This window comes from Heliangelus exortis, chromosome 2 (assembly GCF_036169615.1).
Source record: "Heliangelus exortis chromosome 2, bHelExo1.hap1, whole genome shotgun sequence".
Lineage (NCBI taxonomy): Eukaryota > Metazoa > Chordata > Aves > Apodiformes > Trochilidae > Heliangelus > Heliangelus exortis.
Window position 1 is genome coordinate 7,044,647 of NC_092423.1, and position 14,025 is coordinate 7,058,671.

The 14,025-nt window shown below is 37.7% G+C and overlaps 1 protein-coding gene across 1 annotated transcript; it reads left to right on the forward strand.

The window, feature by feature from the left end:
• Positions 1 to 7,211: 7,211 nt before the first annotated feature.
• C2H9orf152 (chromosome 2 C9orf152 homolog) lies at positions 7,212 to 13,466 on the forward strand. The gene is made up of 2 exons (XM_071734660.1): positions 7,212 to 7,626; positions 12,348 to 13,466. The coding sequence occupies exons 1-2, from the start codon at positions 7,398 to 7,400 to the stop codon at positions 12,917 to 12,919; spliced, it is 801 nt and encodes a 266-aa protein (XP_071590761.1). The 5' UTR covers positions 7,212 to 7,397; the 3' UTR covers positions 12,920 to 13,466.
• The last annotated feature ends 559 nt before the right edge of the window (positions 13,467 to 14,025 follow it).

Sequence of the window (14,025 nt, forward strand, 5' to 3'; positions counted from 1 at the left end):
AAATCAGCCTCTGGTCTGAGCTGCACCCTGATACAAACTCAGATTTAACTGCATTGTTCAGCTTTACACAGGTGAACTCCTCCAAAACCAGTGACAGCCTAACTACCACACTTTGTTATCATCCCATCACCTTCAACGTGCCAACAAGCCAGAGAACAGAGAGCCCTCACCTTGGACATAAATTAGGATTATTATATTGACAGCTGCTCATCTGATTTATATTTGCTACATAGTTTAATGAGATGTGGAGGTACACACACCTTCCCAGGAAGCTACAAAGCTACCAGTCCTTTTGCTTCCAGCAGTAGATTTTGTGCATCTAACTAGATATCTTGAGTAGAAGGACACCCAACTATTTCTAAGCCCCAAAGAGGTATTTCACATCAGTGCAGGAGCATAGGTTGGCACAGCAGAAACAATAAGACAGGAAAGAGTCAGTGCACACACAGACATCACTTACACACATGCAACACACACAGGAGCCCACATTAGACCTAACACTGGCACAATTAACCTCTTCCTGGTAAGAAATCTTGTGGGTTTTTAATTTGCCTTGAAACATTAAGCATTGTAAGCTGGGTCAGATGAATGCCAGCCTACTTGCCAACTAACTGGAAAGTCACATGCAATGCTACTAATTAGGTGGGAGATGTTTAGTACATTAAGCTCCAGGTAACACAACAATAACATGCTAACACATCTCCTAAAAAAGATGAAAATCTCAGCTTGAGCACTAGACTCACCTACTGGAAAGATAACTGAACAATGAGAATGCTCTAAAGGTCATTCCTTTTCTACTTAGCATTGCATGTACTCTTGTTATCACAAAATCTTCAGCAATGTTTAACCAGGTACTGATAATATAAAATACCACAGTGCCATAAATTAAAAGATGAAGCTGCTGGTTTTTTTATTGAGATGGCATTGTAACATGAAAAATGTTTCTCTTTCCCTAAATATGCACTCAGCTGTTGAAGTTAGTTTTGCACATTATTTTGTGGTAATGTTTGTCCATACCTCCAAATGCTGTAGGGAGTCTCATTATTCATTCTGTAAGAATAAGTACTTGATGTTTAAAAGCAGTGGAGGGAGGAGGCTGTAATCCTCTCCAGTTTTACTGATTATTGTGAATGGATTTATGTACAAAAATCCAGAAAAAGCTGTATGAATGAGTTCCAGAAGAGGAAACCAGTTGTTACATGGAGATAGAAGACATAGCTTAGGTATGGTAATTATTCCACAAACTTATTGGTTGATCTAATTCTTGATGTGTGCATGTTTTAAATCTCAGGTGTGGCACTGCATTAATCAATTAAGGCCTTTTACAGAGGCCATAAAGAACTGGTACAGCATTCCACGTAAAAGCACATACATGTACATGAACCATGGGTATAAGGAAAAAATTTAAATGACTCCTCAACAACACAATCTCAATTATACTGTCAGTTGCAGAGGTACTGGTCAATTTGCAGCTTTTATGTAATCATGTACATAAAATCCTCCAATTTCACTTCTATCAAATTCAGCAGAACATGTGCTGAGTTCAGTGGGTACTGAATCAGACACTGTGGAATTGTATCTGGTTTTACATACTCTGGTCTTACAGATGTAATTTCACTGACTCAATTAGGCTACCAGTGATTATCAAGTGCAGCACAGATTCCTCATGAGATCTCTGCATGGAAGTGAAGTGAAGGATGTTTCTGAATAGCAAATTATTTTTAGGATACTTTCCTCCCCTGCACAGAATTCAAGTCCATATTCATTCTCACAATAGTAATAGTACTTAACCATCCTCTTTGGAGAACTATCTTAGCTAGAGCTATTTGCAAGGCTTATTAAAGTGAACTTACACACCCGGCAGATTTCCTTGAAGATGAATACTAAAGTGGTTTGTGTCCTAATGCTCAAAAGCAAATATCTCAGAAGCAAGATGTTACCATCCAGATAAAACTTTTAATTAACAACAGATTAACCAGTTCTTTCATGCTGTACTTGATTCTTATCAAACTCCACTTACAGATAAGTACATTTTATTGATTAAAACCAATCAAAGATAAACTCATTCCTACTGAAGCAATTGCCTGAGGTGGAAACTAATAAGGGCCAAGCCTTGCACTTTTCAGCACCATCCTGCAAGGATCAAAAATCATTTTGCTATCAGGAATGAATCAAAATCAGGTAGTTTACAGGTGGAAAAAATCAAGGCAAAAAAATTACATGCCTTATCCAATTTATTTATACCCCCCTTGAAATTCATCCAGAGTTCATATTTGTGTGTTATATCTGTTGGGAGAAGGAATAAACACAGGCACTTGTCACCACACAGAGCTGCAGACATCCTAACTCCATGGATAGGAAACAGAGTAGTAGATGGTGTAGAAAAGATATTTAGCAGCAGCACTGGAAATGTGAACTCTGCTTGTTGGAACTGGAATTTAAGGCACCTGTGTAATCAAGGAACCATGAATGTATTTCTAAAATCCTCTGAAGAGGGCTACTGAAGACCATTTTGTTTCCTTGCATCCTCTTCTCATCAACAGTTTTATGAGGTCAAAATGAAGTAAATGTATCCATCTTCTTTGTCACATTAATTTAATAAACTCGAAAACTTAGAAGGAAGCCAAGGAAACAGTAAGGAAAGACACCAGGGTTCATTTATTTAAACTCTCCAACTGATGAATAACTCCAGTTTCTCCTTAGACTTGTGCACACTGTCACTTCCAAAAGGGAATATGGGAAGTTCTCAGTGGCAAGGACAGCAGAACTACAAAATGAACAGTTACTCCTGACCCTAAGTCTGGATGCTAATTATTTACACAGGAGCAATAATGCTGACAAACCAAGAATGAGCAGCATTCTAGCAGAGCAAATTCCATCATTTTAGTTTCTTTTCCACAACAAGTAACACACCAAAATAAGGTTATTTAACCTTTAGCACCAAAATAAGGTTATTTAACCTTTAGCACCAACAGAGTTGAGACAGAGCAGATGTTTTAAAATGCTGTTTATGCCAGGCACAGAAAAGCAGGTACAGAACATCTGTACTGAACTCCTCACAGCCAGCACCAATCAAAGAAGAACCCAGTGGTTTCTGTAGGATCACATTTACCGCCCCCAAAATAAAAACCAGAATGTATTTCTGCAAAGGGAACTGGATAACACCAAGTTCTCAACAAATGAAAAGCCAGATACACTTCTAATGTCTGAAAGCACATGAAAGGTCAGATCAGAAGAAACATCTTGAGATTATACTGAAAATGTGCACTGTAGACTCTTTCATCCCATTAACGTGGTCATGTAGCAAGACCCAAAAAAATAATCTTCCATCACTGGAAAGTCCTTTGCTCTAACTACTTAACCAGTCCCTAACTGGGTCATGCTTTAATTTTTGCTTTCAGATAATAAATATATATGTCCTCTTATGAAAATTCTCATTTAAAAGTAAACAATTACTATTGGTTCTACTAATACCATCTAGTACCCAAATAATAGCAGCTACCCTGTTTCTACCTGTTATAACATTTTTACAACATAAAATAATGATTTTCTAACATTTCAAGACTGCATTTAGAATAATAATTAAAAAAACACTACAGAAAGTTAGAGGTGGTTATCACAGTAACTTGGATTTTCCTTCTCAATGCCAGTTAAAAATAGCCACTATTTGTATTCTTTGTAACCTGCATGAACAATATTGGACATGTCTATAATTCTGCACATGAAAACCACAAATAATCAAACACACTTTTGGTCTCAGGTGTGCAGTAAAATCCAGTGTTACAGAAAGTGCATTCAGACAGTTAACCATTATGAGCATTTCTAATTATCTGTAAATCAACAATTCTTCCTATATAGTCCTCCAAACAATTTTTTAATAAAAACCTAATATACTACTCACAAATTAATTAGTACAAGAAAAAATTAGTTGCATCTTCTTAAATGAGATTTTTGCAACTGAGGTCAAGGGCAGTAAACATCTACTTCAAGTTCTAAAAGCCATTGCTTTTGGATTATGAAGCATTCTGAAATATTTTTACCTCAAGGAAATGAATTGCTTCCATTGTGTGATGGAAGAAGATGCTCAAGGGAAATGTGGCACTTCAGACTTCAGTGGATAATCAAATGAAAATTACTTACAAATGACAATTGTGACAGGAGTTTGTTCAATTAAAGACAGGCAAATTTTTACACAAAACTAATCATGGCAATAAATTTTCAGAACCTATAATTCTGTTAGGAAATACGTGTGCCAGTGCTTGGAAATGGTTTCACTGCTTATATTCAGCAACCTGCAAGCTGAATGGGGGCCTCTCCTACCAGGACTACAACAAAGACAGTCAGACAACTCCAATAGTGCCACCTGCTGCATATTTTAAAAGTTTACAGTGGTCTGCAGATCCAAGCAACTCAATTGACAGAAGACTAAACCACTGACTGGTTTAAACACAAATCATAATTTTGTGTGGATGTATGACAATACAATTTTGTATTTTTTTAGTAGTAATACAAAGGAAGTGGTTCCACTGTGGTGTAACCCATCTTCAAGTTTAACAAGTATCAGTTCCATCAACTCACTATACATCAAATCCACAATTAACCCTCTGCACTTCAGGGTATCGTGTAGATTAGACCTGCACCTCATTTTATGGATCATATCCTGGTTGCAAATTATTCTTACAACACACACACACACACACATATATATATATATATACACACACATAGACACAAACACCCCTTTATAGCAAAGCATATACACACGAACACATAAATAAACACAAAGATGTATATGTACACCTCTTGACACTAAATAAAGATGCCTTGTTCACAAGCTTTCCCTGAACAGGAAACAAACTGCAAAGTGTATGGATTGGCTCAGAAAAATAAGAGCTAATCCTGTTCCATGTTCCAGCAATCTGCTGTACTACCTGGACTTACTCACTTCATTTCATTGAGCATCTGACTTCTTTTCCCTGTTGCTGGTTTCTTTTCCCTGTTTCAGGTTTTGCTGCTTACCCATGCAACTGTTTGGGAAGAGACTGCCTCATGTAATCCATTTGTGTAACTAAGTGTGATGGCTTTTCCCTGATCCTGAGGGAATGGTATTGCACAAGTAATTAAAAATCATCATAATTTCTCATCAGATACAAACTCATTATAATTTAAATGTTCTTTTAATGAGAAGTCAAGTGCACTTCTTTTAAGACAGAGCCTACATTTCACGTTCAGAGATACTATCCTGGTAATTCTTCCTGCAACACGAAGTCAAGTTGCACAAGTCACTTTCACAGGAGGTCAGCAAGTCAAAAAGTGTGATTGGAATTTCAAAAAGGTTGGTTAACTTTTATGACCATTAATAATGTTTGTATTGAATGCCAGCTCAAACTTCAGCGAGGTTAATTAAATCTCCTGCCCCAATGTATAAACCAACTGCCTGAAGGTCCAAAGGAAGACTCCATGTGCCAGCAACTCAGAATATGGAACAAACAAGGCAATGGAGGGACTCCTTTTTACAGAGCACTGGGTGTTGTCATAGAATCATAGAATCATAGGGGTTGGAAGGGACCTCGAAAGATCATCTAGTCCAACCCCCCCTGCCAGAGCAGGGCCACCTAGAGTACATCACATAGGAACGTGTCCAGGCGGGTTTTGAATGTCTCCAGTGAAGGAGACTCCACAACCCCCCTGGGCAGCCTGTTCCAGGGCTCCGTCACCCTTACAGTAAAAAAATTTTTTCTGATATTCAACTTGAACCTCCTATGCTCCAATTTACACCCATTACCCCTTGTCCTATCACTGGTCACCACTGAGAAAAGCCTAACTCCATCTCCCTGACACTCACCCCTTACATATTTGAAAACATTGATGAGGTCACCCCTCAGTCTCCTTTTCTCCAAACTAAAGAGACCCAGCTCCCTCAGCCTTTCCTCATAAGGAAGAGTGAATACCAAACATCTACCAAAGCCACGACACATCAGAACAACTCCAACAACACGTGTGCTTTTTCCAGAGAGAAGCTAACTTGAAGAACATCTCTAATGTCTGACTATGCATTGTGTTTACTGTTCTTTCTCTGACAGAAGACTGCAGGTGAGGCCAGCAACATGATTTGCAAGAGACAAGTGTATTGGGAAGGCACAAGCAATTATTAAGTGAATTACAGCTGATATACACTAGAGCCTGCTGGGCTTTACCAGAACTCTGCACTGCGTAACAAGAATCTTGTCACATGCTACACACAACTTCCAAAGGGATTTCCAAGTTCTGCAGGATTCAAGCCTGATGTAGTAAATCATTTATGATGCAAATCATCACAGTTTCTGCCAGTAACTGGAAAAATACAGCACACTGGCATCCTTTCCACACGCTGCCCCTTCATGATTTTTTAATGCAATGTTTTCCACTGCAAGCATCCTAGGAGATGCACAATTGTATTAAAACTACTGTTTAACAGCATTAGTTTTTCACATACTACTCTCTTGGGCCCTTCCAGCAGTACAAGATGGACCTATTTCAGGGAGAGAAATTTGGAGTTCATAGTCTAGACACAGTCTCTCATTTTGTTTGATATGATGAAAAGGCAGGTATTTTTAAAATTCTTTGCCTCCTTATTAGATAATACTCAAACGTGTATGGTAAGTTTTAAATCATGGTTTACCATTCATTTAAAGAGTCTCTTCAGCTCTCAGTAAGGAAATTATTTCTATAGTTCACCTCATTTTACAGAAAGTAGAAAAACTGAAGGAATCAGAGAAAGGCACTGATATCTCCAGCCTCCCATTTCCATGTGCCACTGGTAAATACTGTTTTGAATCTGCATCCAGGCCTGAATACTTTTAACACACACTTAAAAGGGAGAAACAAGCACAAAATCATCCCCTGCACTCCACCACCCCAAGATGTAGCAGCAAGAATGACACCGGATGAAAGTTAAGGAACAGAGAGTGGAGGGCAAAGACACAAAATCCATGGAAAGAAACCTGAGGGAAGTATTTCCTGCCCCGATGAAAACACTGTCTTGTGGAGGTCACCATGACAGCATCCCTTTAAGCACTGATATTACTACTTAAACCAGTATTACCCAGCCCTCTGTGCACCTGACTGTGTTCAATGAGGTTTTGTATTTCACTGTTTTTTTTGGCAAAGCTTCATACACTCACAGCCTTAAGTCAACATTAAATTCAACTATCCAGTCATAAGCATGAGCTCTGTGTGCCATTGCTCCAGAGGCATCGCATGAAAAGAAGCTGACTGCAAGCCCCAGCTTCAGAGGAGACCACGCAACTTCTGAAATAAGTCACTGTTCTTAGAAGAAAGTTACTTTTTTATTTAGGAAGATATCAGATGCTCCATACTTGATTTGTTGTTTGTTTTTTTTTTTTTTTGCTGACACAATGAAGGAAATGTCTTGCTTCTGCACGACTTTTTCTTCCTTGTTGGAACAGATGGTGAAGGCTTACAAATACATGACTGGTATTTTTTCTGTGACTCATACCTCAGAGCAACAGGCTCCAGATCAGGATAAGCAGCCAACCAAGATGGATGTAAGCTTCCTTGAGGAGCAATATGACCATATAAAACAGAAGCAAAAACTGCAGTCACACATTATTGTATTTAAAACAGGTATGCTTACATTTAAAGGAAACAATGCAAATGTAGATGTTATGCTTTAAATCTTGACTAACTTACAGCTTTGTTCTTTTTATGCTCAGCTTCAGGGGAGATAAAAAGTTAATTCATTTTCTTTCATTTTGGGATTTTATTTGTTTGACTGAAAGGTGACCTTATGTTTATTTCAATTAGCTTCATAGCAGTGAAACACTAACATAGATTTAAAACAGAAGAATGTATTTCAGATAAGGTTTTACAGGTTTTATGTCAGTAAAGTAAAATTCTAAACATAAATGGTAACTTTTACAGGAGCTACATACTTCATGTCTATCATCAGTGCATTTTTCCAATGTATTCTGTCACATTTCTGTTCTCTTGAATGCTTCCATCAGAACAAGCAATTCTAGGTCTTCTGTCTCTTTTTCTCTTCTTATTCTGTGTAAAGAAATGTGTTCTACAAGGCTACAGGAAGCAATAGCAAATATCAAGAGACTGGACTAGCACAAGCTGGGCTTTTATTAAGAAATAATTTATCGTGTAAGAGTCATAGTATGTAACACCAGCTTTAAACCAGATGTCCCATTTTAAATGTGCTTTCCCTGTGCATTGGTTGGAATGTACATAAACTGAAAAACAAGTAACAATATGTGTCTCTCATCTATCTGCTATGTCAGAGAGATTTTATGTAGGAAAATTCCAAACACTTTAAACTTCCAACATTACACTGAAGTATTTTCATTTGCTTTCCAAGTTAAAGTGATATTGAGAATAATAAGTCATTTAATGAAGTTGTCTTCTGAACTTATTTACAATATGAAAAACAGGTTTTGTTCACCTCTCTTATTAGTACTTAACAAATACAGAACCTAAGTTATTTCAATCTTTACATTTTCTCCTACATATTTCAGCAGTTCTAGATTTTAGCTGTGTCAGACTATATCATCAAAACAACTGAAAAACTACATAATTGTGAGCCATATAACAGATTCTTCAGTATTCTTTCATTCAAATGCCTAGAAATTTCTATGCTAAAAGAATTTAAATCTGTGAGGAGCACATATATAAATATACAAGCTTATTTTATCAGGTATGAAAAGGCAACTAACTTGAAGACAAAACAGTCCACCTAATCAGCTACAGCAAGAAGCTGTAGTTAAAGAAAGGAAGCAGAAGTCTGTATTTAGATTAAATTCAAATGAAGCTTCACATACAATGAATGTAATCAGTGCAGTTTCTTTTTTGCAAGGACACCATTTGAAGACTAAATAAAAGACATAGGAAAGTAGTTTCTGGGAACTTTAAAATTTAGTAAAGCTAGAAGTTCACATAGCAGTATTTTCATACATACACAGAACCCAAAATATTCACAAAACCACATAACCTACTGTACTGAACTTTTATCTTGAAATAAGCTGTGTGGAAATCATTAATGTTACTGTTAGAAGCAGCTGAAGTTGGGGGGGGGGGTCAGCTTGTTATGCTGAGTTCTCAATGTAGTGGAAATTGATCTTACACATTCCTATGCTTTGGAAGCTGGGAAAACCTATTACATAGCTCAGAACTTTGAGTCTGTTATATTATAATCATGTATATATATGCATATATATATATATATATATATATATATATATATGAACAAGTTTCCAAGAGCATGTCAAGCAGAAACAAACACAACCACATCAGGAGAGCCTACTGCCCTATACTCTTTAATTTATGAGCTTGAACTATCCGGAAGTTTCAGTTAATAAGAAAAGGCAGTTCATGCCTGCATCAATATTTTGTACTGGCAGCAATTTTTTTCCCTATCTAGAGGATAAGATTATGGCTGGGCTGGAAAGGGGACAAGAACACCAGCACCACCACAACCCCCCACACACATATAAATATCAGAGGCCAGACACAAGAACCTCATATAAACACCATGTAAGGAGGTCACCTTCAGTCCCTCATGGTCTAAAAAATCTCTGCCAAAGGTCTTTATTCTAAATAGTAAAACCCTAAATTGTCTCTGCTGGACAGACCAGCTGTCCTGTGATGGTACCACAGGGATTTTGAGCACTTCAGGTTTATTGCACCACAGCTGCAATGATAACTCCAGTTTTCTTTGAGGACTTTTAGCTTTGTATGTCACTACCTGTTTGCCAGAGCCAAGAGGCTGTGGACATTTAAAGAGAACTTAAGATTCTCCTACTTCTCTAGGTTTTTTCTCTCAGGTTAGTAACTGAGAAGTCACCTCAAAACAATTTTCTTTTGTTTCTTCCCCAATACATACAGCCACATTCCTGCTTCTGCCTGTTCCTGATTAGCTGAGAACAAAGAGCATGATAAGATTTGAAAGTCACCAGATAGTGGATAATACAGCAGTGTATTCATTATTTATTGCCTAAGAAGCTGAAAAACAGTATTTACTTTAGGAATTAAATGGAACATTCAGTGCAGGAAGTCACAACAGAATAAACACTGGGGCTCTGACTGGAGAAATCTCTTCCAAGAATTTCCCAAACTAGCTTGAAATAAGATCAACTTCTGTCACTTCAGACTCTTAAAAGTATCTCTCTGATGACAGCATGTGGAAAGGCCAAATTGTTAACAATGCCCAAAACAAACTAAAAAACTAGCCACACAAAAAACCAAACAGAAAACCAGACCAAAGAGCTGCCTAATTATTTGTTTTGAAGTGCTGAGTGTGTGTTAATTCAACACACAGGAGTAGTTCAGGACTCTTATATTTCTATTATAAATTATTGCTCACTTTTGTGTGCCACACTTCTAGCCAAGGAACCTGAACTCAAAACCAGTTCAGATGATTAAAACTGGACTAGATGCATTACTTTGGATTCTGATCAATTCAGGACAGTTCATAATTCTTCTGACCAGCTGATAAGGTACAAGATAAAACCTGATGTTGCCTACCAGTGCTAGCTCAGCCAAGAGTCCAACTACATCCATAGAAACATGCAGAGCTTCATCACTTCAGTCTTTCAGTTCCTTCCCTCTTGTATTTTATTTACACACACAAAACAAGCCCTAGTTTTTGTAGCTTGGTGCTGTCCATTGCTGTTCTGCAGAACTACGAGTGGGCTTTTTGCAGCCACCCAAGCTCATCTTTATTTCCTGGATCAAATCCAGTTATAGCTTTGACTCTCACTGTTCCATGATGGAGAACAGTGTGTTCTCCCTATGAATGGTGTCACTCTATGAAACTCTGTTAGCACACATCACTAGACACATGCAGACATGTGTATCTCTAAGCTCTGCCAGTGCTTTGGTCTCCTTTCTCCTGGTAGCACTGCAGGAGAGCAGAACATGAGAGCTGACACAGTTCTCACTCCCAGAGCCGCCAAACAGCTCTTATCAGATGAACCTTATGCGGCCAACCCAAGGAGCAGAAAAAAAAAAAAAAAAAAAAGAAAAAAAAAAAAAAAAGTATCTCTGCAGGTGTTGTTGCTTCACCAGTGGGAGCCAGAGACAGCACTGAAAGCCCCTCCTTACCCAAAGCTGTGTTGTCCTGCCAGCAAATCATCTGGGGCTGACATCTTCAAATATTTCCTTGTAAAGATGGTATGAAAGACAGTTGCAAGAGGGAGTTATGCTGTTGGTCTTGGGGTGGGTTTTTTTGTTGTTTTTTTTTTTTAAGGCCACATAGTATTTGAATCAGCTTCATTTCAAATACAGGGTTACAAATGTTTTTTTAATGGCTATACAGATACTCTGTTTCAGAATATAGTCAGCACCCTTCTGTATCTACTTTTTTCACTTTAATATGCTTTGTAACTCAGATGGCAACAGACACAGTTCTTGTAACTCAACCCTGTGAAAAAAGTCATCATTCTGCACAACTACTGCAAATTACGGCTACTGTACACTACAGCTATACTAATTAAAGTGTATTTTATTAACACTTGGAACGTCAACATCACCGTTCATCTTTAGTGTAATGGTTGTTTCTATTCATTTTTAAAGCACAGCAAGCCAGTCATGTTTGGTAATTTGCTGTCTGCTACGTGTAATTTAAGTAGCATTAGAATTACTATCCCTAATAACTTACACATTTCTAACAGCAAGTTTCATAGTGACCAGATTCTCTCCTTCTGTTACAGCTACTCTGTACCATTTGTTGAGCAAGAAGATTTTTCCTCTAAGTGATCATTCAGGAAACACTACTCATAAACTATTTACTTTACACCATTTATATTAGCCACAATAATAAAATTGCAGTAAAAAATACCACACTGTACATTAATGATCCTTTATTAAGAAGAAAGAAATTCACAGCTCATTTCATCTAGAAGCAGTCAGTATTTTTAAGCTGTTTGAATACAGACTTCAAACAGGATCAAACAGAAAATTTTTGTCTTTCAAATCACAGCACCTACTTAAACACAGACAAAGTCCCTGCTCACCTTAACAATTTTTGCTTACAAGCAAATAATTACTGAAAGTCAATTCTCAATCTGTGTTGTTAATGAGTCTTAGAGTACCAGTTAGATCAATATTGACTGGATAAATCTCCATTTTCATTTGACTAACTCTAGGGTACTATTTGTGTCCTCAGAACTGAGCATGAAATACTTCTATTCCATAGCCTGGCATCAAAAGAACTTGCACTGCTCTCAGCCACAGACAAAAGTACAGACAAGCTCATGTGTTAAAGCTCTTCAGTTTGTACCACAGAAATTAGACCCTTAATTTTTGCCACCACAGTAATGTGCACGTATGCATTTCTCTTGTAGGTGAACATGAACCTGTTCTCCCAGAATCAATGGTCAATCCAGTTCTAATTAATAAAAAAGTTGGAAGATCAAAGTCACTCAAAGAGTACATTCCTGTCAGAAAGGTCAGACTGGAGACAACCAGCAGTGGCAACATCCAAGAGAACTCACCGTGGCGCATCCACCTGGGAATTCACCGCCTGGTGCAAGCCCCTTGTCAAGGAGTTACCTGGGATCTTTCCCACTGCAAGAAGGGGCCATGCAGTTTTGACAGTCAGAGGCTCCTTTCCCAGGGAAACATCACACTGCAACCTGAGGAATTAGATGAAGCAAGTGAACTACCTGCACTCAGTCAGCTGGGAAGTTCCAGCATGGGGAACAGTTTCAGTAAAGGGAACAGCAGTGATGCTTCAAGCCCCTGCCAAAAGCCTGCTCTGAAATCAGCCACTTCAGCAGTTTGGACACATCACCATATTCCTTGTACAAAATGCTTGCCAGCCTGCAATAAACTGAACTTTTACCCTTTCCCCAATAAGAAAGGGCCCAGAATATCTGAAGCAGCAAGAAAGCTTGGATTATATGTCTCACAATGAAGACATTCAGGAATACAGAACACTTAGTAAGAAAACTTGACTAAACCTTTAAAAAGCAAAATAATCTCTGTAGTTATATTGATCAACCTGCTAAAGGTCTACTGTTTTAATTAGCCAAGGAAGGTCTTTATCATCTGTTGTTGTGCTGTACAGTGTAAAATAGCATGTTCTCCTGAGGGTGCTGGGCTGGTGTGACAGATACTCACTTCTGTTATTTGAGATATGAGAGTAATTTTATCTTTTTTTTCCTATTTTAATGTTGCTGATTTTAGAAGCTATGATTTTATCACAGCAATATTAGAAATATTTGAAAGATCTTTAGCAAAGACTAGCAGAACTACTGATAAAGCAACTAGGCTTTTCACTATGGTACTATCTTATTAGACAATAAACGAGTAACAAATGAAACAGTATTTCAGGCAATTGGTACACCTAGTGTATTATTTCACCATTCACTTTCCTTGAAAAAAGATATTCAAGATAGTTTCTGATGTGTGTGTATTTTAAAATCAATTAATAAACCCTCTGCTCATTTGTATTGTGTTAATGGGACTTAGTAAATGTCACCTTCTTCATTTATATAAATTCTATAATAACATAGTGCTGGTTCCCATCTATCCTCAGTATTTCAGTTGAAAACAAAAGTCTGAAATAATTACTTAGTTCTTCAGTACTATGTATCAAAATATCTTCCTTACTGGAGGAATGATGCTTCTTTCTGCTGCTACAAGTGTGCACACAAAGGGGAAAGAACCCCTACTAAACAAATAAAAATGTAGCAGTGTAACTATTTTATACTGACATGGCTTAACATGTTCTCTTTGTTACACAGCTGCACCACAAACCTGTGAAAGTTTCTATAAGTGAGTGGATCTTGCTGGTCTCCTCTCCTGTAAAACCTTTAGAGGAAGGTGCAGGTGATTCTCTTTTGCAGGTGATTTTCAGAGACCAAAACACAAGCTTTTGGCTGCAAGTATTGCCACAGGTCTCTTTCTCCAAACCAGGCTTCGGAAAAACTGAAATGTCTCCCCATTTCATAATGGCATTAATTTCAAGCCATAATCCTGGCAGCCACTGGTTCTTCTGAAACATTCTGTATCTACTGG

Coding starts and splice junctions, on each gene's coding strand:
- C2H9orf152 (XM_071734660.1), top strand. CDS start 7,398: ATGAAGGAAATGTCTTGCTTCTGCACGACTTTTTCTTCCTTGTTGGAA. Junction 7,627..12,347: donor CATTATTGTATTTAAAACAG/GTATGCTTACAT, acceptor TTTCTCTTGTAG/GTGAACATGAACCTGTTCTC.